The sequence below is a fragment of the Boleophthalmus pectinirostris genome, unplaced genomic scaffold, assembly GCF_026225935.1.
Source record: "Boleophthalmus pectinirostris isolate CB_2022bp ecotype Guang Dong unplaced genomic scaffold, ASM2622593v1 HiC_scaffold_16, whole genome shotgun sequence".
NCBI lineage: Eukaryota > Metazoa > Chordata > Actinopteri > Gobiiformes > Gobiidae > Boleophthalmus > Boleophthalmus pectinirostris.
In genome coordinates, this window is record NW_026571095.1 from 15613189 (window position 1) to 15639474 (window position 26286).

The following is a 26286-nucleotide window of genomic DNA, read 5'->3' on the forward strand; positions in this document are numbered from 1 at the left end:
ATAAAAGATGGGCTTGTGCTTCTGAAGAACATCTCCTCCTCTCTCTCTCTCCATATCTGCGTGTTGGCTGTGATAACCTCTTGGGCAGCCTGGTGACTTGTAAATGCACGCTGCTATAGGCCTGTCACAGCATATGAGTGTTTCACAGGTGGGGAAAGTGTTGGCTGCTCATTCACAGCACATAATTGGTTTAAATGTATTCTTATCGGGAGGTGTCATTTTCAGCCTGCGGTATTACACCTAAAAGGGTTTTTTTGCACACAGCAACGATGGGTTGAAAATAACACTACTCAGTTATTTGGGTTTAGTGGAAACTTCTGGTGCATTATCCAATATTTTTAAATGTTAATTTAAAGCATTGCAATCAGATCCAATACTTTAAGGAGTACACTTTACAACAGTATTTTAAAATATTTGCACAGTTTTATTTATGCTGCTGATAACTTGGACCTGAGTAGGCTACAGTCATTTAATTTCTGTGTATTTTTTTATTCTGAAATGTCAAATAAATTCAAATTCTGATTCTAATTCTGATTCTAATTCTGATTCTGAATGGGAATGCTTTTATATTTCATATTACTGTGCATTACATTCATCAAGTGCCATGTGCTCATTTCATGCATATTTTGGAAAAGAAATGTATACTTTTTAGAAATTGTGTTGTTTTAGAATTAGAGAACCGAGGCATATTGCATTATAGCAGTAAGCTACTGATCTATGACATCAAAATTAAAAGTTTCTGAATACTTAAAACCTAGTAGAAATAAACATTAATAAAACTACTTCTTTCACTTGAATACATCCCCACTCTAACGACACACACGCGCACACACACATGCACGCACACACACACACACTCCATGAGCCAACAGTAATCTACCTCTCCCTAATGTCATGTTTGAGGTGGCCTTCAGCACCTGAGCCAAAACAATCATTTTCCTTGCAGTGCCAAAGCTATATTTTTCACAGCGACTGAGTCAGATCAGTCAACAACTTAAAGCACCAACCCCTTTGCTACGTCTCTGTGTCCTGTTGCCATGGTGCTGGGCTTAACTGCAGAATCCATCAGGGTGAAGTCAGGATGACCCTTACCATGGCAACCTGCATCCCTCCTCCCACTCCTGCAGCGTCTGGGTGGGTGAGGTCCCACTGTGTCGATTCACTCAGGAAACTGGAGAATACCAGCTAGCTATCAAGTCCTAACAAGCACATCCTGAGGCATCTGTCCTTCCATCTCTTGATACTGGCAACACAAATCATTTGCAGTCCTACCGCAATGCACTGACAGTATGCCATCATTTTATAGACCATGTAGGTACACTAAAGCTACCCAAGAGAAACTCTTGGACATTTAGCAGTGTTCAGTTGGTCAAAGAAGTAAAAAATATATATTTTAATTCTATTTATTTACAGATTTCAACTAAATAATAATTACTGAGGTTAATTTTCCATACATTGAAAATGACATTATGTAACTTATCTGGTGGGTTTTCTCCATGGAAATGTTGGTGCTTTTTCTGGAATGTTCAAGTATCACTAAATATATTGCATATATCTAATTTCATATTTTGCTTCAAAAATACATTGAAAAACATAAATTTTTACTGTCTGTGGGGGTCACCTCTCCACAGATCTGACCTATAACTGTGCCTGGTGGTGTTACCTTCTCCTAGAAAATTCCACAGTAGGGCATTCAACATGCCATCATAGAGACAATCTATTTGCACTGCTGTTCTCCCCAGACTGTATACAAAGTCTAGTTAATGTACCTGCTTTTAATGTATGCAGTTTTTTTTATTTTATCATAGTTTATATTTACTATTTATTTATTTATTTATTCATTGCTTTATGTTGTACCATAACACCGAAGCAAGTCCGCATGTGGCAGACCCCCCACTAGAAAAGTAAAATAGTGTAAAAATGTACTGCTAAAATGAAAGGGCTCTCATTATTCCAATTTATCAACAAAAAGGACTGCAATACTATCCACATTATACAGTAATTTAGAAAAATTTATTTTGAATTGCTGGTCAATACACTATAACAGGAAAATTCACCTCACATCAAATTCCTTATTACTTTGACATTTCAAAAACATGATAATTCTTGTCTCAGCTTACCTTATCCAAGATTAAAATAGAAACAAATATGTAAAATAATATTAAATAATATTTAAAACTAAAACTAATAATTTGAGACACAGGCAACATAATACAGATACAGTATAGCGAAATAAACATACTTCAAGATATAACCAACAGTTCCAGATGCGATACACATATTACTGTTTCAGAACCCCTGTATCAAAACTAGCCAATAGCCTCTTTCCATCACCCCTCACTCCCTTTTGCACTTTTACCACACTGTCTTGAGAGCAAATAGAGTAACACCAGCTCAAAATTGCAGCGGGTGTATATTGCCCTAAAGTGGTTTTCTTTTGCTATGATCCTCAATAGCAAAGAGCGGCCAGCCACAGTTTCTACAGTATAGTATTCACTTGGAGCAATTTTATGCCCACCATTTTAGCGCTCAGAGAAGGATATTTCCTGCCTATTAAGCACACAGAAAGCCAGAAAGAGCATTGAACAAATTGCTCCTCGATCCCTGCCAACAATATGAAAATGTGAATGAAAAAAAAGACATGGCAGCGAAAGAGGAAGTGTCTACTACTTCTGGCGATGGGATTAAAAACAAATTTCACGTTGTTACTTGAGACTTTTACGCGGATTTCAGTGGCTTCAGTCGGGGTCCAAAATGTTGTCTGCATTCTCTTAAATACCCTCTAACACCAATCCAAGCACAGAACCAAGCCCCACTGGCGGTGTTACCACTTAAGCCGCTTCAAGAGAGCCAAGGAAAAGCCCCCATAAGACAGCGGCTCGGATGGATTTGCACTCAGCGATGACATGTTATGATCTAAAGGCTACAGAAAAACTAAAATAGAAATAAAAGGAGTAATGAGGATCTGTGTGCGTTAAAAGCCTGGGTTGTCTGAACAGAGCAGGCAGGTCTAAGTAGTGATGTAGTGCGCGGTTCTTTTTAATTAAACACCTTAGTACGCTGTAATCATCCCAGTGACTTAGTGACTCCTGCTGCGCTCAAACAGAACCAGAGCCAGCGGTGAATACAGCGTAACGGTTCAGGAAGAACACTCTGTCTTCTGCAGCTGTGTCAGAGGTGAATGAATTCCTCACAATTTTATATAAAGATTTCATATGGTTTTATTCACAATGCGCAAGACTTCATATACGCTTCCAGTATATCTAAATGCAAAAATCCTAAATGTTGTAATTTTTTTGTTCATCTACTTGACAATTTTAGTAAGATAATGGCACAAACCTCCTCTGCTGGTATTAGACTGTGAAAGACCTAAAGGGTACCTTAATAATGCATCTCTTCCAGTTTGTCTTGGCTGTCAATTTTGCCTCTGTTCTCTGTCCAAGAACATGTAATACACAAGTTGTGTCAATTAGAAATGAATGAGCTAGGCTAGGCCATTAATTAATTTTTCATAATGAGTAATATGCAACAATAAAATATGTATAATATTTGATCATTATTATTAATATAATTATATCCTATTTCTTTTTATATATTATACATATTCTGCCGACTGAGCATGCAAATTACTCCAAACTAAATACAGAAGAACTGCAATAGGAATCTAATAAGAACTGGTGAAATACGGTTACATCTCCTGTTCTCCTGTTAAAGGAATGTATGTCTGCATTGTTGAGCCTAGCTGAAGCTGTGGTTTAGAGTATTACTGAATAGTATTGTATGTCTACTGTATGACACTGCTGCAGAACAATCTCCCACTGGGACAATAATAAAGTTGGAAGTTGAAAGTAAGTGTGTAAGTGTTTCAGTTTGGGTTGGAAAAAGAGAAGTCTATTAAACTGCAATGCACAGCCTGAACCTATATGGTGATACATCCACTGGATTAATTAGGCTATAAATATAAAGACAAGACATATACAGAAATAAACCCATCCTGTCTTTCTGTTACTGTGTAATGAATAAAATCATCTGTCAAATACCAATGTGCTGCTGTGAATATTGACAGTACACATACATTACTGCCTCTATTCAGGGTAGTGATGTTGCCTTTTCAGCCTCTGTCTGTTTGATCAAATAAAAATATGGTGGAGCACTGAGGCAGTAAATGTGCGGAAATGTTGTAATCAAGAAGATGATGAGGAGCATGCTGATGGGACCTCCCAGACTATCAACACACATTAACAATGAGGCCATAGCTGCAGGCAGGAATTGTATTTAAAGCCAATAAAATCAATGTATGGACAGAGAAAGCTGACGTACCCAGGGCTGCCGATTCAGAGCACTGTGGATATGTTAGCAGGACCATCAAAGGCAGCAGCAGAGTCAGGGCGGCGGGGCTAAGGCAAACAGAGCTCCAGGATTGGACCAGAGCACCGCCCGTCCCGGTCAGACGCATGGTTCCTCAAAGGGAAGGATGGCGACTGTGGAGAATCGGGTAGGGCTTCAGTCAGTGGAGGTAGGCACTCTGTGAACACACAGGGAGAGAAAGGTCAGTAAAGTCAGGCATGTGCCAAAAGACATACACATGAAAATTCATAATACATTGTTTTATGCATGTGATTGGTGCCTAGTATCTGTGGGCCTAACATTAGCTTGCAGGGCAGACAGACAATCATTTCTTCTCACATTCTTCCACTCAAGTAACAAAACAAAATTTTCTATATAGTCATGCTGAACAAAATCATATAAATAGAACAAAACTGAATATATTTAGAATTATCTTGAATTTTATAAGAACAAGAAAGAGGGACTTTTGTTTTGCACTATGCAGTATAAAAGGCTTAAAGGGTGTTTTTATTTATGGTGTCCGGTATTTTTTTTATTTGAGTTTTTTATTTGTATAAAAATTGAAGTTTGACCTTTTAATATTTTGAGTACTCCAAGGGAAACTGATAATTGACTCTGTTTCCAATTGACTTTGACTTTGAAAAATTGTTGCTCCTCTCTCTGTCATTGCTGCTGTGAGCCTTGTCATTTTGGTCTTAAAATGTTCTTATTAACTCACTCTGTTCCTATTCCTCATATGGAAATCTGCTCCAAATTCTCTCCTGTAGCATCATGAGCTTCATTTGACTGAAGCTGAACGCTATGGGTGACATCATGCTCCCTTAGTCCACTTCTTTACACAGTATATGCTTTGAGTTAAAGGATGAAACTCACAGCAAACCATGTAGACTACACCCAAAGAGATTTTGCATTGCTCAGATATCCAATGCACACCCTTCATTTACATATTGTTCACAACACATAACTATGATGAAATTTTATGACAAATTTATGTTAATGCAGGATTAATTTTTTTTTCAGAGCACTTGTGAGTTCGGATTAACAGCTCAGCAACGCAGCTCCAAATGAACTAATGCAAGAACAATAGAGCTGCTGCCTCCAAACCAAGACGGAGGAATGACAAGAATCATTTGTGTGTACTTCCTCTGCAGTAACCAGGCTGTGCTGCCACTAAGCCGTGAAATAAGATGCAATAATACATTTTAAAGAGTTTTTTTTTTTTTCATCCCACAAGAGGTCCTAATAATAAATTAATTTCATTCTGGCCTAATTCCTTCTTAGCAGTGAGCGTTTTACTGTTCTGGTGGCACATAAAAGTGTTAATGCAGAAAAGCAGCTCAACTTGGAGTAATTGAAAACACTTACACAAAAAGGATTGAGGGGTCAGTTTAAACTCAGATTCAATAAAAGCTGATTTACAAGAAACAGCTTTATTATTCGCAGTTGTGTCTGTGATTTAAACGGATTTGGATAGCCATTGTAGCGGCGCCCCCGTCTGCTTGTCGATAACTCCACAGTGCGGCATCCCACATCACCCCCCTCCACCCTCCCTTCTCCGTGTAGTGTGTCAGAACACAGGTGGAGAGGCCAAATGAGAAAGCTGCCTTTGTTAACCTGTCATACATCACATACAATAACATCATCTTTACAAATCACTGCACCACCAGGCACCAAAAGGGACATGTATTCAAAAGGTAACGGAGCACAAGAAAATGGTGACATGAAAATGCAATAAAATTTTCACATAATGCAGAAATGTGACAGCACAGATAAATAATAGCTGTAAATATCCTAATCTCAACTAGGATAAGCTGTAATCACTAGAGATATTTAGACTTTTTAGTGTATATCAGCCATAAATCTCTAGCACATAGACTGTATAGAAATGGACATAGCTAACCCACTAGCCACTGCGTTCTAAATAGGAAGTGTTCATGGAGGCGTTTCCAACTCCTTCTGCTCTGTTTCCAATTGATTTTACATTGGAAAATTGTCACCCCGTGCTCTCTCTGTAACTGCTGCACTGAGCCTCGTCACTTTAGTCTTAAAATGTTCATATTAACCCACTCTAAATGATTTATTATTTATTTAGCTATTTCATATGTAAATACATTTTTATTTCTAATATCGACCTGGCTCCAAATTCGCTCCTAGACCCACTAGCTTCAAGCTCAGCTGAATGCTATGGGTGACGTCACACTTACAATGTCCACTTGAGTCTATGTTCCAGCACACTCCAATATTTAGTCTGGTCAATCTGCTGCCCAAAAGATATATACAAAGATTTATTTTAACACTTTAATACAAAGAGATTGCTTGGGGGGCCTAAATGGCATAATTTGAAGAAAATACTCTGCTCCATATATCAGCAGAACTCATTGTTCATCAGTCATTGGTTTCCCTGGATTCTAAAAAAAATGGCATCATCCATGAAAAAAAAAACATTGATTGATCTCTATGTTACACTCTAGTATAATAATAATCTAGTAACCATAATTAGTAATACATATATATGAACATGAAAAATGAACATAAGAATCCAGTGAAACAATGGGGACAGGAGGTGGTTGTTTTAAAGACTGCACTTGACATACAATATTTTAAACTATTTATTTATTTTTAGGTTTTTTTTATGCTACTGATAGTCTGGACCTGAGTCCACAGTGTTTCGCTTCTGTGTATTTTTTTTATACTGAAATAACACATAAATTGTGAGTCTGATTCAGTATGCACTTCACAATGGCATTAATTGATAATTTATTTGATAAAAATACATGAATTGCATTGAATGATTTAAAAAAAACTGTTGCTGTCAAAATTTTGATTTCTTTGAACCTATTTTTAGATAGGTGTGTGTTCATGTGTACAGGTTTGTCTGTACAATGAGTTCTTTGCTGTATGCAAGTCAGGAGAGGAAAAATGTGTTTGATATGAAGCATTCAAGGATTTTTAAGGCATCTGATAAATATAATGATGAATAAAAATGCTTTTGTCAAACATATGGCAATGAGGTATTCAGAGACCATTATTAAAACGCAGATGAAAAAAATACTGAGAGGAAAAATATGAGAATACCTGGGGCCAGTATAATACGCTTTCACAGGTGACAAAGCACAATGAAATGGGGACATAGATATGCAGAACCACACAGATATGTCGACAAAGCAGGACTGATTATGTATATAACCTTATTATTGGTGGTTAGTAAATGAAAGAGGCATTTCTGGTGACTTACATATTCAACGAGTCCCGCAACCACTTATTGAGCTAATGACCTGCTCTAACACATTACCGTCTGCCTCGTCTAAAAATAGCCCATGTAAAAAAAGTCATGTCTATCTGATCCTGGGCCTTTTTCTCGCCTTATCTAGTGTAATAGACATTGGAGAGAAAAGCTTTCAGCATTCCCCTTTTCAATTGAACAACGTGATAAGGCAAATCAGATCAGGGTTCATTCAAGCACCATTGGCAGCATGTTAAGTAAATTCTCCTCTTATGGAAACTCAATTTGCCCGTGCTAATCTAACTATGGCCGCTGCTATGCGTGGAGCCACATTGCCACTAAAATGTTCGAGGTACAGTGCTGTCTGTCTCCTCTTCTTGTGTGTGGATTTGCTGGGGCAATTTTATATATGACCTCAGTCTAACCCGATCTTTCATTCTCGGCCCTCCCTCTTGTCTTTCACCTGCTGACAAAGCCCTGTCATGTCTGGCTCTGTGACCTAATCCTTAAATGGGAAGAGAATATGAAATCCAGTTACATGGGCAAATATACTGAATACTCAAAAGTAAGGCTACCATGAGTTTCTTTCTACAAAAACAATGGTTTTCAATACAGTTCTGATAAAAAAAGATTTTTTTTTAAATTAACTAAAGAAGATCAAAACTACTCTAATGGAAAATATTCAAAGTAGATTACAGATTACACATTTTAAGGCTTACTGGTTTGGCCCCCATTTTGCATTTAAAAGTAATTAATTAGAGGATTATTTAATTGTTTTTTGAACAAATAGTGTAACAACAAAAACAGTCCTAAACTGTAAAAAATATCCCATCAATATTAATTAGTATTTTAATTTAAATGTGATTTTGTTTGTCTATTTCTGATTCTTACCCTCTCGCTCCTACTCGGATGTCCATATTCACTGGGCGCTCCCTCCCTCCTCTCCTCCCCTTGTTAACCTCCCCTCCCTCAGCACTACTTCCTCTGTGGCTCCCTATCATTCATCTTCTTGTCTTTTCGGCACACTCTAACCCCTGCTTGTAGCTCCAAATCCTCTTCCTCTCCCCAGCTGCCCGCCACCGGCTGCTCCAGCTGTTGTTGGTCCATTGACACAGTTCAAACAAAAGGGCTTAGAGCATCCTACAGCTGTGAGTTTCGAGGGAGCGAGCCAAAACAGATACGCGGACGACGCAATGGTGCACCAAGGCGAGTCTGGGCATGCATAGCTAATCGCGGTTAACTCCGGTGAAAGCCATCATTTCCTGTGTGAGAAGAGGCAGGCTTCCGTATAGTGGACTTGGCAACGGCACCGCAGAGGCTTAATGAAGTAATTACAGCTTAAATGTAGCAAGATGGGTATGTTTAGAACTGAGTATTAATGGGCAGTATTGACAGAAGGTATAGCAGAGCACACCTATTACCATTTTACCTTTTGATTTAAATACAGAATTGAGACACAATTATTTTTGGTAGCCCTAATTAGTTAAGTAAAATGGATCTTTTGTATGTACATTAAACAAAAAGACTCCCACAAAACAGAGATCCTTGTGTTCATTCTAAATTAGGATGAATAATGAATCACCATCATTATTCAAGTATATATGGACTTAAAGGGCCCATATTTGACTATTTTCTGACCTGTTATTGTTGTATCCCTGGACATGGGAAATGTTGCAACCCTGTAAATAAGGAGAAAAAAATCACGAGAGTGTTTTAGTGTTGGCTTTCATGCAGGAGTTAGGGTTGGAGGAAGAGCTTATTACTCAACAAAATAATACAGGCTTTCTGTTATCCTAAGTTCTCTCTAAGCTCTCAAACAAAAAGAAAATGACACTGGCTTTGTGGACACAAGATTACAGAGTGCAAGTTCACGATATAAAAAAACGTTAGATCTAATTTCTCAAAATAAAGCAATGAAACATTTCCTTAGCTTCACTTTATCTACTTGACTACTATTTTAACTACTTCAGCTACTTAACAAATAAATGTCTTAACAATTTACAAATTACAGGTATATAACATGTGGTAACCTTTACTTGAAAATAGAGAGAAAGAATCATGAGAGTGATTCAGTGTTGTTTCTCTCACGCAGGAGTTTAATGCAATGAGAAGAAACAAAATCCCCCAAGTCGTGGATTTTATTTTAGTGATTGCCATTACCAATCACTAAAACAAATGATCCCAGGCGTAGTAGTTGATTACTGATGATATGATTACAATTCCCCTGAATGTAATGACAGCAATATTACAGAAAAATAAAATATAATATACATTTTAGCACACTTGTAACTGTATTTATATTATTTTTAAGGCTTCTGTATATTATTTTAAACATTTTCTTGATTAGCTTAAAATCACATTATGAATTACATCAGTGTACATAGGCATAGTATTAGGAGCATATAGTACCAGGTGTATGAGCTGTGTTTTGTTTCATTCACACATGTTTAACATACAAACCCTGCATATTCAGGCTGAGTTCTTCTCTCAGACAGATGTCATGTGGTAATACAGGAAGCACTCATCTGTGTTTTTAAACTCTATACATCTTCAGTAGAATCATTTGAATCATTTCAGACATGGAATCGTCAGTCTTTACTGAAAAATATAAAAGGTAGCTGTAAACTTGAAAACTACCATTGTATGACATCACAATGTGGAAACATAGACAGATTAATAATAAAGGGTTACTTGAACATGTGTGAATAAAACAAACCACAACTCCAGGTATGTTTGTGAGGAGGTAACAACATTATAACTTAAAGCTCACAAGAGTCCGTTTTGCCTAATATAGGACCTTTAAGTACTGACAATACTGAAGGTGAAGTAAAAGGAAGTAATATAATAGTATTTACGGTACTAGCAAATTGAGTATGAGTGTCATGACCACTGCTCTCAATTGTTGTTACCACAAACTGCCAATGAGTAATCAGTTGTGCTACTCTCGATGTCTGGCAGCAACTTGAAATAGCATTGTATTATGAGGCAAAAAAGGAGAATGGTTAAGATCGACAGTTACATCTTTTAACCTGTTATTTTCATCTACCTCCTGCTGTGCTGGGTTCTGCTTATTGTTTTGATATGGTTTTTGCATTGGTAATTTTTACAAGTGTAAGCATCTCTGTTTTTCATGGCTGTGAACTGGAATAAAGCCTAGACTGGTGACCATTTAATGTTTGTTAAATGGTCACACAATGTTTGTATACATACAGGTGGACAATATTGACAAAAAATAAAGTCTCACTATTTTGCTGGACTCTCCTGCAAAGTGTAATCTGTCTAATCTAATTTCTTTAAAAATCCATCAGACATGCACTGAAACACCCGTAAATGTTGTAACTGAGGTTCAGGTAACAACAATGGACTTTAAAAACTTTAAAATATCACCTTATAACACAAGCCTCTGTTATTTAAGTCATTTTGAAAGACCCTCTATCTGATTTTTCCCATGTATTGCAGAATTTGCTTCAGTACAGATTAGGGATGGGCATTCGATGAAATTTTCTTAATCGATCGTCGGAAGAATTAACGATCGATTATCGATTAATCATTAACGTTTTTATATATTAAAATGAACATCATTATTATTACTATCTGCACTACTCTTCTGCATAAATAAATTCAACTTTACGACATATAAACCGTAACGACTCTAGAGCCACATCAATCCGTTTGACATTATAACGTGTTTAATTCATTTTTGTGCAACTCTCACAGAAACGAAACTTAAAACCGCATCGCAAATTTGCATAAACTCAGCGAAGATAAAAATACAGTACTCTTGTGTCGCTGATACGGTCAATTTCTGTCGGATTAAAAGACATGATTCAGTGGAATACAGGTTAGTGTGACCATATTTGCGTTTGTCAAAACCAGGACACTGTATGGGGGGTGGGAGGTTGGGACTCGTCATCGACATTGCGCGACTCTCACCTGGTAAAGCTTTTTCCCACTGGACACCGAAACATATGTGCTGCTTTGTACACTGTGCACAAGGACTCACACTTGTCCCGAACGCCACAGAAAGCGTGGAATTTCTTGTACAAATCATCGTTAAATACACATTTGTGCTTCGGCACGCTGCAGGCTGACCTACTGTTTGTGTCTCGCTCCTTCTGAGTGCAGAGCTACATGTACGGACCCCTGTTTGGTCACGCTACGCACAGCAACCTACATTCGGTTTGTCGATTAAAATTAACGTAATCGATGAAATTCTTAATGATCAATTATCGATTAATTGATTAATCATGCCCATCCCTAGTACAGATATATTGTAAGAGCAGTTCTTAAGCCCAAAACATGCTACACAGGTCTCCAGAACAGTTGATAGTCAAGGTCAGTTAAATACAATCAATCAATGAATCTGTCCAGGGACAACAGGTGGAAATTAGCACTAATGCTACAACCTGATGTACAATGCATCTCTCCTGTTAAGGTAAAATGCAAAAATTGTGCGCTGTCCCTGTCTCAAATAAATAAATAAATAAATAAGGTCAAAATAAGCCAGCTGCGTGATGTTTGCATCAAATTAGAATATCCAATAATCAGGAAATGCACATTAGCATGCTAGCAGTTGTTAGCTTTACAGCAAAACTCTGGTGTGTTCAATATTACTTTGTATTATCATTCATTATCATTTTATCATGCATACCACTCTCTCAAAACATCACCTTACCTATTCTACTGCCTCTACATCACCCAGTCATATCATACTTGCGGGTCTGATATGCAGCCCACCGCAGACAGTGGGGGTCTCTTATTACCTGTTCCCTGAAACAGCACAGATGGTCATCCTGACACACTGATTGATGGGCCTACAAGCTCACTTTATTGGCTGGGCGCGGTAATGGCAGCAGCAGCTCAGGTGGTTATTGTGCTCTATCAGGCTGATGTAATAAGACTGCTGTGGGTGACATATTTTGTTTTCCTCACCTTGTCCCCGCCCAGCAGACACCCACCCACTCCTCTGTCGTTACCTGCGATGCTTTATGGTCACCAGTGGGCTGAGGTGGTCTCGCAGGGCATACGTCTCCACGGCAACCACATAAGAACCCTACTGGAAAGATAGGCTTCCTGTTGGGATGTGCCAACTGGGAGATTCACTAGTTTTTTGGCCAATGCAAAGTGTGAAAATGTAACAATTACTTACAGTTCATTGCATAATTGTTTGGACCAGGTTTATTTTTATATTCATGTGAGTCCAATAATTACTAATGTGTTTTATCCTCAGCCATGCATAAGTAAAAGTAAATAAAATTGCAGTAAGTGTATGCATTCACTCATTCATCCAGGTGTGGTCTAGGATAGTAACGGTTTCAAAGTCATCTGGACAATATTTTAGAAATCAAGACATTTAATTTTAAGAGAGTGCAGGCTGCCACTGCCAGTTCAGCCACACTAATACAAAAGGCTAGACTCTATATTGCTACTACTAATAGAACTACGTATTAAAACAAATGGATCAATTGCAATAGACAACAGACTACAGACTTCAAATCCATTATTGTAATTACAATAATATAAATAATAACTAACCAAATGGATCATGAAATCAATATGCCAAATGCAAGGCTAGAATAATGCATACATTATGAACGTCACACAGTTTTAAATGAGTATTATTAAATCAAGACATGGGCAGATAATGGTCATAATTATATAAAAGTTTCAAACATCCTTTTGCTAGGAAAAGGAGTGGTGCTGTCCATGGTGCTGAAAGTCTTCAACAGTTTCTACAATCTGCCTTGAGTTGGACAACTTTTGGTGCCAGTTTGCAGTAGGTGAAAGTTTGCTCTGGCATTAGTCACCTCATGGGAGGGGCCAGCTCCGATTTCAGATGACCCCAAACGCTGTAGGCAAATGACACTTAACAAACACAATGTACACCCACAGGGCAACATTACGCACACATCCAAAAGAACAGAACGCATAAAAACATGGCAGATGGCAAAGCATCATGGGGGAGATTGGCACTTACTTCCTCGCTTCCCTTCAGCCCACAGACACACTCACACATACACACACACTCACACACACACATTCAGGATCAGAAGCACAGGATGAAGCACGGCTTACTGCAGGCATGAGCCGTACCGCCCTGGATACATTTTTAGCTGTGGAAATCAAATCAAAATCAAAATCTGTAGCTTTTCTCCTAACAAGAAAACACACCTGTCACTCAAATCTTGGCGACGCTTTGCCCTGAATTTCAATGAGCTGGGAGACTTGGGTTCTTGTGTAAGACTTGGCTTTAAAGCAGGGTGCCAAAGTCAGGGCTGAGTAGATGCCCCACAGTGCAAAGGGGCGAGAAACACTGACAACAGCAACATTCATGACCACACTCTGCACTATTTTGCTCATGAGAATACGGAGACGCAGATAAAGATAGCAGCGAAGTTTGAAAAGGTGCTGGGAGCCAAATGAGTCATGCAAACAGCAGGGAGGTAATCTCACACCTCAACTGTCAACCAGCTCTATTATTTGTCGAGAAGTAAATATAGCTAGAGTTCATTATCAATGAATTTCATTATTGTACTACAATACAGTATGTCATGTTACATTAACTCACCAACAACTATTTTTTGATAAGAAATGCCGTATGTTGTCAAGGTTGGATTATGTTCACTCCAAAAACATAAACTTTACAGAGAGGACTGATACTAATAAAGCAACGTACGTATTTTATCCACTGGTAGAATGGGTATTGATAATATACCATAATCTGTAATGATTATTATGAATTAATATTGTTGTTTTTTTAGATGCCATATGTCTGGAAAAAAAGATGACCTGCACCAGTGTTGAAATCCCAGGCTGAAATTATATGGCCTGTATCTAATCACCTCTCAGATAGCCTTGACATTACACTAAAATTCACCTAGTCTAAAAAACTACATCAAACATTCACCTAATTTTAACATCAAATTAGACTTTTACTTATTCTTAACATTGCATCAAAACATTTATCTAGTCTCAGCATTGCATCAAATATTGCATAAAATATTCCCCAACATACCTAATTTGCATGTTGCAAACTTCCTGTGCACAGTAATATCACAGTCCATTGTTGCATATACAAGGTTACAAAAGCAAAATCTGATAAATCATATTAATATAAATCATAAAGATGCCACTAAATGCTATAATAATTATTTTACAACATTATATGATTCACTAATGATCTAAAACCTACTAATTGAAAAATAAAACACTCTTAATAATATCAAATGAATAACAAAACTCTCTCAGTAAAGCTTGCACCAAAACCTTCACCTTTCTTCAGCCAATGGAGGTGGGGGCAACAGAAGTGGGGGCAGGGCGTTCAACAACCAGTCATGATTTTCTCTTGTTCATCTAAACTCTACTTTTGCTTCAACAGTCAAATAAGCTTATCCTAGCTTGGTACTGCTTCAAACAGAAGAGTGCCTTGTCAGACCTTGTGAGATAGCTGTGCATTGACAAGAATCTTGTAATATAATATGTATTGATCTAAGTACTGTATGCAGAGTCAATTGCTCCTTACAGGCCTACAGGAGGAGAGTTATTCAAGAACAATGCAAATCAAGAAACCTGACAAATAAAACATACTTGACTGGCGGACGTGTTCATTAAGCTCATATACTAATAATAGTTTGCAACATTTTAGTCACTCATGATATTGCAGACTCGTTATAATTTTAGGATAATAATGGATTTTGCATTGCATTATCAAAAGGTGAAACTCTAAAAATTGCTGTTCTCATAGGTCAGCCTAATCATTTCACATCAAAGACTTATATTTAGTTCATAGTTAGGTAAGAGAACAGTCAGTATTACTGGAGGTAGAATATTCTGCAAAGAGGCCTTTTGTTTAAGGACACATTTTAAATTTGTTGGAAACCAGCAGTGCAGCTTTTTAGTCCTAGTACTTGGGTAACTTTTGAGCAAAATTCTAATACCACTCATCAAAACACACATCATAATATTTTCATGTCTCAAATATGCTATGATTTTTTTAATCTGTAAGTAAGACAATACGAGATGTTCAGTTTAACAGTAGCCAGTAAATGGTCTTGTAAACAATCTTTCTATTTTTATACCTGACCTGAATAAGCCTTAAAACACCACTGACCCTTAAAGTTAACCACTCAGTCCAGAATAACCTCCTAACTCTACTTTTGACCTCCATTTTGTTATTTTTTCTTCTCCAGAGCTCAACAATGCTACAAAACCCATCCACCCACACATCTCCAAGGTCAGGCTGACTGAAGCTGCAGCATTCTCAACAGATGGACAAGCTGCCTCTGAGAAGGAAATGTATTAGTAATGCCTTAAAAGTACATATGATGCAGATTATCGACGGATGGGAGGAGACTGGCGTCGAAAAGTGTTTATAGGCTAAAGTTGAGTATATCTGCGGAAGTGATGAGTTTGTAAGCTTCAGTAATAGCTTCACTTCATTTTGCGACACCACTATAAAGCTAGATGCTTGATTGACGTAAAAGGGATCAGTGTGTAAGAATTATGTCGTGCTCTCATCCCATATTGCCTGATTTAATGGTGCTAAGACTTTGCATATTGTATGGTGAATTACAATGTCATCTCTGAGAAGAAAATCTAAATTTGTAATTCTTTTTTCCTTTTTATTCCGCCACTAAACCAATTTTCTAGGCTTGGGGCTGGCACAAACTAAACATTGCTTTGTAATTCCTTGTACCTGGCAAGCTAATTTACAAAATGTAACTTGTTATAATTATGACAGTAAAGTTTGCATTGAAGCTAAAAAATAGCATTACAGGCAAATTTTGAAGTAAGTAAAGATAGACGATAAACGACAATATTGAAAATAATTTACGCTACTGTTTTGTGTTTATGACACAATAACCCAAGAGCAGATTTATACCATGAAGGCTCTTCTAAATCTACAATATGGTTAAAAAACATGAGCTGCAATAAATAAGCAGCAGAATGAAACACTTTACTACTGAGTTTGCATCTGTAATGAGTCATACAATTTATTAATTCAACCTTCTACAGCTCAGATCTTACCATATGGCCACAAAAGAACCAGAAATTTCTCAGTTGTGCAAAGAAAAAGTACTCACATTAAATAATGACCCCCAAAAATGATCGTTCAATCTAACATATACTGAAGTCAATATAGTAATTATCATGACAGGCCTAACATTACATATTTTGGTAGATCTTACTGGAATGGTTTTCACCATCAGTCAACCACAACACTCAGCTCAGGTGTGTTTGGATCAGACAGGTGAGGTTTCCCACCAGGCATCATGAGAAAACAAGAGCTCTTCTTGTCCACAACAACACAAACATCTTTTTGAAACACCTTACAGGCGCTGGCTAATTCCCTCCTGCGACATGGCCTCTCTGTTCTCGCGTCTTCACAGGCGGCACATCTTTGTGTCTCTGCCTCATTACTCCGCCTGATTCCTGAGTCCTTGTCAACTCACTGTCCTATTAGCATATCACAGGCCGCGTTTGACTCTTATCCTAGCGGGAGATCATGGAGGACTGTATGTACATACTGATAGCTGCATAGTTATTCAGTTGCATGTAAAGCCTATAGTTAATTTGACATATTAGCGCCCAGCTCAAATCACTAGACACCATCCATACTTCTGCACTTGTTTCTAGGTCTGGGTGTGCCTGTCTGAATGAAAGAGCTGATTCCAGGTCTTTAATAATAAGAAGGAAACACACATGTATATTGTAAGCACACAAAAGTCTTGCACTGTCATGTAGCAGCCAATTAGTCGGCTTCTTGTGCGGCAGGACCACAGCTCCCTGACAACGCTGCACACCTTCATCTCGCCAGACGTCAGCATTGCCATCATACCACGCCATCTTCAAATTTCAATCTCAACTTCATTAATGAGATATGCCATTTTTACCCCCTGCCTTCTGCAAATCACTGCTTTTAAGTGAAAACCGAAGCACAAGATGAAGACTAAAAGAACCTTGTTAAAGAAGTATGTTTGTTAGAAATCTTCTTGTAGGAACAGTGCACATACTGGAACTCAGACTTGAAAATAGTTATCATCAGGGATAAAGGTTTTTTCGATTGAGAAACAAAATTAATATTGTACAATGGCTATTGACTATGATATGACAAAAGATCTAATCTTAAAGGGGCTATATTACAGAAAAAATAACTTATGAGTTTTTAATCATGTTATAACAGTGTTCTCTCCCCATAATCTTACTTCAAGTTGTATTTTGATTGATTCATGTGTGTTTGAGTAATCCTACTTTGTCCTTCATTCGAGGTTTGCGGTTTGAGTGCTCAGAAATGTTGCTTTTCACCTACTCTATATCCAAACCCCCAAACTCACCTCTCTGTACTTACTTGTGGACCTTTAAAAAAAAAAAGTCAGTCTTTAGGTGTAATCATACATGTGTGATTTTTTTTTTTTTTTTCCAACAATAAAAAATCAGTTGCATGGTACAGTGAAATGTCAGATGGTGGGTGTCAGGGTCAATCCATCTACAGTTAATTAACCATTTTCTATTATTATCCAGATTTAGATCAATAATGCAATTTACAATGAACAAAATAGTTTAATATTAAATACCCCCAAGAAAGCATAATATGTTTTCTTTAATAAAAGATTGAGAGTTCAGTGAAAACTATGTACTGACAAAATATCAGAAATACCTATTTAGAGTTGTCTAACAAAGATGTTTTAAAACAGGAGTATTACAATTAATGCAACATAATTACTTTTGTTTTAAGAAACTGTGTTCCTTTTGATTTATCCAAAAGCTTGTAGAATATCACACTTTTATGATTCTAAACTGAAGATGTTGCAGAAAAAAGAACAGCCTGCCAAAAGCTCATGTTGTTGTCAAACACTGTAAATAAAGGTGTTTTAAAAATACTGCAAAGGAAACAAAGAGGCAGAAAAACACCTTACACCTTTTCCCACTGTACACGTACACAAGGGAGCAGTGACAGGTGCGGACCTGGCAACATTAAGGCAAACACCCATTAACATATTCGAAGCAATCTGAACATTGTCTCAACAGCTTGAACAACTTTCAAATTACGTTTAATATTGTTGTTTGCATGAGATCTATGAAAGTGCATCTTTTATCAGAAATAGCACAATTTTGAAATTTACCTCTAGACTAAAAGATCAGGGCACAAACATTTTCAGTCAGAATTAGATTTGATAGAGGTACAGTTTTTAACATAAAAAACAAGTTCATAGTTTTTTCAAGTTATATACCCATCATAATTCCAAATAAATAAACCATCCATAACTTTGTATTCCAGTAGTATTATTATACACATCCTCCTTGTTGATTCTTCTTTATGTGAACGACCCAGGTCTCAGTGGGAGGTGCTAATTAATTTCCTTGAGAATGGTGTTGTGTTTGCCGATCAGACAGCAGACTCCTGTGCATTGTGCTGCCATGGTATCACCTGTCAGGCCTGGTCACATGACTCAGGTATGTGTCCGCTGAGAGCTCATTATCTCCACACAACATGGGCCTGCAGCTCTGAGATCACCACGCAACATAACCATGAACACTGCCTCTGTGTACAGCCTATACATTCCCGTTTAAGAGAAGGGCAAATATCAGCATGTATACATTAGTGGAGGAAGAGGCGCTTATATCATAGCATTGTATTGTCTAAGAGTATCACAGTTACACGTATGTCACAATCAAATGTACTGCATTCGTTTTTAAATGTTCATTTTTTCTTGAGTTCAGAGGGAAACTCATGCTTCATTCAGCATCAATAACTACACTATATATTTTCAGGCTCAATATTTCTCATGTATACATTTTCTTTACAAAAGTGGTGAGATTTTAGTTATTTTTGTTGTAATAATATTTGAGCTGTAGTGGGTTGAACAAGTACTTTTTGTGTAATTATTTGTTCATTCTGTTATTTATTTGTTGGAGTTCATCTTTTTTTATGATACTGTTAAAAAAGGTTCACTGTGATGGTCCTGCTTTATTGTTATTGTGACAGAAATAAATTTGTTTCTATATTATCATTCATCTCAATATTTCTCTGTAGCAATATATCATGCTTCAAAATGTGTTATCATGACAGGCCTAATAATACTACAGTAGACATAAAAAAATAAATAAAAAACTGTATCAACTGTCATCAACTTTGCTTAGCTTCTTGTAATGATCTAATGCTGCATCAAACAAAATACTTTCACCATCAAGGCTGGGAACTGCAAGGCAAAGAATTCATTTTAAAAAAGCAAAAAGGTAACAAGCTTTTTAAATGCTGTCAACAATATCACTGACGACAAATACTTCTCCAAAAACTTCAGCAAATTGCATTTCCGTGCCACACAGCCAGGGACAAGCCGGAGCCTGTCACCGGGCCTGCCCATGATGTGAGGATGGAGATGGGATTTGCAACGGCGGATGGATCTCTCCTTGAGGGGCAGTAAAGTTGTGAATAGAATTGAAAGTCGACGTAATGGGCTAGAAAAACTGCATTTGTCCTTAGTGTCATTGCCAAAAATCGCCAAGTGTCACAGTAAAGGGAGAGACAAAATGCTTGTCAAGGGGAACAGGCTCGCACACGCATGCTTTCCCCCAATGACTGTCCATTATTCTCAACTCACTCACACAAACAGTGCGCTGGTGATGGCATCCTTCAGCCCAAGTGGAGACAGAGTAATCATGAAAGGCCAAAAACAAACATGGATTGTGTCAGCCACCTGCACAAAGCACAACATTCTAACAGAGGACTACATGCCACCATTAAACATGTTAGACTACTCACTTTGACCAGTTTGTAAGTTGAAATTTTGATGTCCTTGTTGGAAATTGTTACCTGGCAAAATCTGTTACCTAGCAAAACTCTTCTAATATACACATAATTTATTACTGACAACTACAAATATAAGAAATCATGTTTTAAGTATTAGAAAAACTGTATATATGTAAAATGTGCTGAGCATTTGGATAAAATTGTCCCTAGTGTGATGTCATCAATATGCTTGAACTCTACTTCCTTTAATTTTCAACACATTTTTTCACATTTTCTTGGGAAATTGCTTCTTGATTTGTGTAAAACTATAATTTATATTTGTAGTAGTTATAATCCCACCAAATTAAGTCAAAATTAGGGAATCATAAAAATCTGTCAAACACACTTTGAAACTTTCCAAACCGTTAGATTTTCTAGCGTATCGAGCCTTGATACTGCATGTCTGCCCTGCCATGGTAACGTTTGAGTAGAGCATGTCTGTTTAGTGAAATCGTACAGATGTTTTTCATTAACTGCAGCATGGAGGTGAGATGTAACCTTGTCTTTGTTTGTGGACTCTGACTGCAGTAGAGCACCTAGAACATGGTGGTGAGTGGAACTGGCTTGTGTGTCTCTCTTCTTTTTTTACAGTTAGAAAATTGTACTGCAGCTTTGTACTGTGTTTTTGAGTGAGATCAGATCCTACTGAATATATAAGTAGCAGGTTAAAGAATTTACCCTTAAATTAAAATGCCTGATTATGCAGTGAATTAGGGATGCAAGATTAATCACAATCAAATAGAAATCGCAATATGAATGGATGCTACAATTTTTCAGTCCTATATTTTCCTCCATAAACAACAAAATATCCCTCATTATTCTGCATGAATACTACTACCTTTGCAATTAAGATCTGTACAAATATATTCTGGAATGTGATTTTTGTATTAGTTTTTCAGTTCATATTTTAAAAATCACAATTTATTTTTCCCATATTAGTCAGTCATACTTTGACTATTTGTACTAATTTGAATTCTGTCTGTGCTTTTACCGTTTCTTCAGCTTTGGCTCACCTCCAGTCCATATGCATGTCTCCAACTTTCTATGCAAAATTTAAACTGCAAGCTTGATAACACTCAGGAGGACTGGCCCGAAGCGAGGTGAAAAGAATACTTTGAACATTGGCTAGTGGACAGCTACACACACTTCAAAGCGGATGCCCACTCTCGCCCTCTTAGTTCTGATCATGCAGTTTGTCTTTTAGCATCCTCAGCCATCTTGTCACTCAGTACACCTCTCCTAATCATTCGTGTCAGTCAGGGGTGTATCTGTCAACACAAGTCAATGGCACCACTTCCTTGTCTGTGATTGGATAATGAGCTATGTGCCACAGTGGTGAGACATTTTCAAAACGAATGTCAGAAGTAATGTGTGGTGAAGTGAAATATATTTTTCATTTGGAGAAAAATGAGTTTGATGTCAAAGAAGGGGAGTGTGGGGTTGACCAGAGGACAACCCTGGCGGTAGCAAAGGGAAAGCCATGCCCTTTTTTCAAGAGAAGAAAAAATAGGGAAGGATGGGAGAGGAGAAGGGTGGGGTGGTTGTCTTCAGATGTGGCAGTGCTGATGAAAAGACAGGCATATAACTGGAGACAAGAGGAGGAGACAGAGGACGGAGGAGGAGAAGGACTGAAGCAGTGTGCATTATTCATCCCTGCTGACACATCACAATCTCTGATTCATCTGGAGAAGGGCATCAGTCAAGTCACAACCATCTTTGAATCTTCACTCAAGCACGCCTGGATGGAGGGGACAGCTGCACGTGCACATACAAATACACATGGTCAAAATAATGAATGCTTAAAGATGCAGCTTCATCTGGCATTTTATGAATTAGCCTAAAATAACAAAGAATGTTATGGGAAAGTTAAAAACATTTTGTCATGATGATTCTTCATTACAATCAGGTTTGTACATGTTTGACTAGAGTGTTTTCAAACAACATATTCTCTTCTAAATTATAACCTAAATGTTCACAGACATTCTGCATCAAAAACAGATGTTTTGGTTTCTGAAAATCAGAAGTTATTTTGCCTCAATTATTACATGCTAGAGAAAATAAATCTAGAAACATGGTTTCATGGAATGATCCATACAAATGAACACCAACAAATGATTCTTTAAACAAGAATGCATATATCCTGCGGCACATCTTATACAACCTGTTTTAATTCTATTTACTTTATGTAAATTGTATTCAGTGTGAAGCTCAGACTTTGTGCTATAAGGGATTCTCATAAAGACCAGCTTGTTTTCATACATTAATATGCAGCTAATGTATATGTATGTTAACTGATGGGGACATTTGCGCTATTATATGTAAACAATTCCAGGTCTATCTCAAGAGGCTTCTTGCTTAAACAAATGCACTTTTAAAACACTGAAATCAGCCATTTAGAAGCAGAAGCATTGCATTTCCATTGTTTACTTCTGTATTTGGATGAAATTGCTGAGAGCCTTAAGGAGTTAATTTTGTATTCCTGTATTGCACTTTCTCCATCCTTTGTATAAACAGCCCTTAGATGCTCAGGCCAGACAAAAGCTTACTGTTTGAAAGATTTTGAAAAGGTCAATTAATACGAATGCCTCAACAATGTTCTTTTTGCTGGTGGTACAGGTGGCTACGCATGCTGCAGCTAAGTTAAAGTGACTTTTCACCTCTTTTTTGACTTGTACACTCAGATTTACCCAGATATCCTGACAAAATCTAGGCCTATAGAAAAAGTGTAGGAGTTGGTTATAACACTACACTCTAAGAAGAAGTCTTCAAATAGGGCTTTTGACGTGAAACCAAAACCACTGGGAGAAGACGTCACCAGAAATATTCATGGATCATACACAAGGAATAAGAGGGAGCTTAGAGGCCTGTATTTGAACTCTGGCAAAATGCTATTTAAGGTAGTCTGTGCATGAGTGATTTTGTGAGAGGGGGATGCGAGAAAGTGAAAAGTACACTTTAAAACATTAAACCACAATTCACATTTACAAAAAGCACTAAACTCTTCTCATCTTTGCTTTGGTAATGCTGATTTACAGCTGTAGGAATATTTATTTGATGAAATGGAGGGAGACCATAGCATTGTTGCAATATAATGACTATTTTTGTATCAAGCATACTATGATGATCATTCTTTCAGATGAATGCTGATAATGCAATGACACTTGCATTAATGTATTAACTATTACATGTATCATTATCTATAACATACCACTGTATGAAGGTAATTTGTGAATATACTTTGGAGTACTTGTAAAGGGGAGGGACATAGATCTACTGTATTTGACATGATAATGACCTATGTAATGGAAGAATATCCCTGTGAATATAGTGTCACTGAATGGACCTATAGTTGAAAAGCACAGGGCTCGTACATGCATGACTTAATCCATTATTATTGAGTCTTACTGTGTGTAGTTATAGACGTATGAGACGTATGTCTATGCGGAACAAAACACCATGTGTGCAGATGGGGTTGTTTAACAGTGGCAGATGCAAAAGCGATCTATTGTCTCCAAAAGTTTATGCGCTTTATCCCTGTGTTCTCAGTATCTTTTTTGTTATTAAAAAGCTTATATAGTCTATATTGTAAGCAAACGAGTGACCATATAATTTGCATAAAAACGTGCCAAAGCCCATTAGCAAGTTTTGCATCCTTTAGACTGGAACCTAGAAAGTGAAGTGTTCCCTGGCAACCTTTTATTTTGCCATCAGCAGCAGCCACTTGCATCGAGTGGATAATGAACAAAGGCTCCACCAGCGTGCCCAGGTACCCCATGCAGCCCAGCCAGCAGTCAGAGGTGGGGGTTGAAGACGGACGCGCACTCTCACAGCGCTGTTACCAACCTGCCTGGTGGTAGTCCAACATACATAAAACAACAGCTCCAGAATTGATCAGACCCAAAAATATCTCAGAAAGTCCCGAGAGAAGCGCGCTAAAGCTATTTGCACAAGCTAACACTCTTCTTAAGCTAGGTACTTCTTCAAAAGGTAAACCGACAGGTGCAAAACGCTACATCAGGGTGGGGTGCGTGCCTTTTTACGCAGAGTTTATGAATGTATTTTTGTTACCTGGTAAGGAGTGCTCCTGTGTCTTCGTTTCTGTCTGCTAGATGCATGTGGGTGGATTTGCAGCAGAGAGATTCTTCATCGGAAACGGCGAGGCGAAAGCGGAATGTAATCCAGGCAGGGGCTCCCTCGGAGAAAACGTGTCTGCCTTTTTGTGGGCTGGAGGCTGCATCTAACACTCGGCTTTTTGTACCGGGAAATTTGGAAAGAGCTACTTCGGCTTCTGCTGCTCCTTGGTCGGGGTTTTGTCAGGAGCTCATCGCCGGTCGGACGGCCTCACATCCAGCCAGTTGATGTCATTGATACTCCCTGCCTTGTATCCTTCCTTACCGCCCTCCTCCTGTTCTCTCTCTCTCTCTTTCTCTTTCTCTCCCTCTCCTCTCTCCTCCCCCCTCCCAGTTGCCATGACGTGATGCAGGCGCTGATCTCCAATAGCAACCGTATCCCCCATCACCCCTATTGCCCCCATTACACCCCCCTCCTTCCTCCTACCACTCTGGTTTACACCAGGTCTTGTATTGGCTTTAGTTCTCCACACCAAATCTGAGCACCCATGGGGCAAACAGGGCAGATAAGCACTTTGAAACCTTGTAGATTCCCATAATGTAGTGTCTAATTATAGCTGTTGGCAGAAATACAGATTTATAGGGTCCCATATCTGCTTCAGAAGTTCAGAAGTCCCTTACTAAATGCGTTCAAAATTGCAGTGATTGTTGTGGGTGGTAGCTCATTATTGTACAAGAAAAGGTAAGGCTGAGGACAACATCACACAGGAGGTGATTTTAATATTTAGGCATTGTCATCCCTGTGTGAACAAAAGTGCTATTGGCTATGCTGCTGTGAATTAATATTTTATTTTAGATTTCACGGGCTTCATGTGGATGCCACTGTGAAGGCCAGCTCAGACATGTCTCTCAACAACCAAGGTCGAATGGATGCAATATTAAATCAGACGGATTCATGAAGGACTATAGCCTTTGGAAATACAGACCGTGTTGGCTGACCACTGTACATGCATTTGTGTTCTAAAGATGCCTATTGAATAATATATGCATTTTCAGGGTTAAAAAGTGACAAAAGGGCTCAGTGTTTTGCAGTAGGTGGGGGGGTTATCCTATATGGGTCACACAATATTGCAGAAGGGCGTACAAACAGAATAGGGCGTGGGGTGTTGGAGAAGCGTGGTACAGTGCTTAAGGATGCTTAATGCAGTGCTATGTCCATACACTTATGCAGTGCTGTTAGAAATTCAGTCTGTGAAGAGTTCTTATCTCACTATTTGGTTGAGTTAAGAACCACCATCAGACTCAGATTTTGGCATGTTGTTTATCTGAGTGACATCATACAAAGCCTACATCTGTATCACATTAAGAATATGCAAATACAGCAAACACTTTGTCTTTCGGTTTCAGGAACAAAGGTTTGCAGTGTGTAACTTTCTTTGTTAGCAGTGCCATCTAGTGGAGGTACTAGGCACTGCGGGCGTGCTTGCGAACATAAATCCTTTGTGTCTTCTGAACAATGCCAGTGCTTTGACCTATTGACCTTAGTAAAGCCCCATTTCCTGGGTCAATATATAAATTTTGACTTTAATGACTCAATTACAGCAATTACTCACCAATTTGAAAGGAAATGTCAAAGGTTGTCTCTTGGCTGGTCAGCAAATGTATTGTATATACTCAATAGAGCACAAATATGATAATCAAAATGTCATTAACCAGCTGGGGCTTCCTGGCTGGACCAATCTAAGTGTATTTTAAATACAGCAGAAAGAAAATGTCTGAGGTTATGAAAATTTTTCTTGGGTTAAGGGATAATGTTACAATAAAGCCTCCTGTTATCTTGGCTGCTAACCCTGTGA

At 38.0% G+C, this 26286-nt stretch overlaps 1 protein-coding gene across 1 annotated transcript in view; it reads right to left on the reverse strand.

Annotated features, from left to right (window-relative positions):
* Positions 1-24703, reverse strand: part of LOC110158939 (receptor-type tyrosine-protein phosphatase S-like) — a 78499-nt gene extending 53796 nt beyond the window's left edge. The window contains exons 1-2 of the mRNA XM_055151717.1: positions 24429-24703; positions 4321-4525 (exon numbers count right to left, since the gene is read on the reverse strand). Of these exons, the coding sequence (XP_055007692.1) occupies positions 4321-4456 (136 nt within the window). The 5' untranslated portion in view covers positions 4457-4525; positions 24429-24703. The remainder of the gene's footprint in view (positions 1-4320; positions 4526-24428) is intronic.
* Between the last annotated feature and the right edge of the window lie 1583 nt (positions 24704-26286).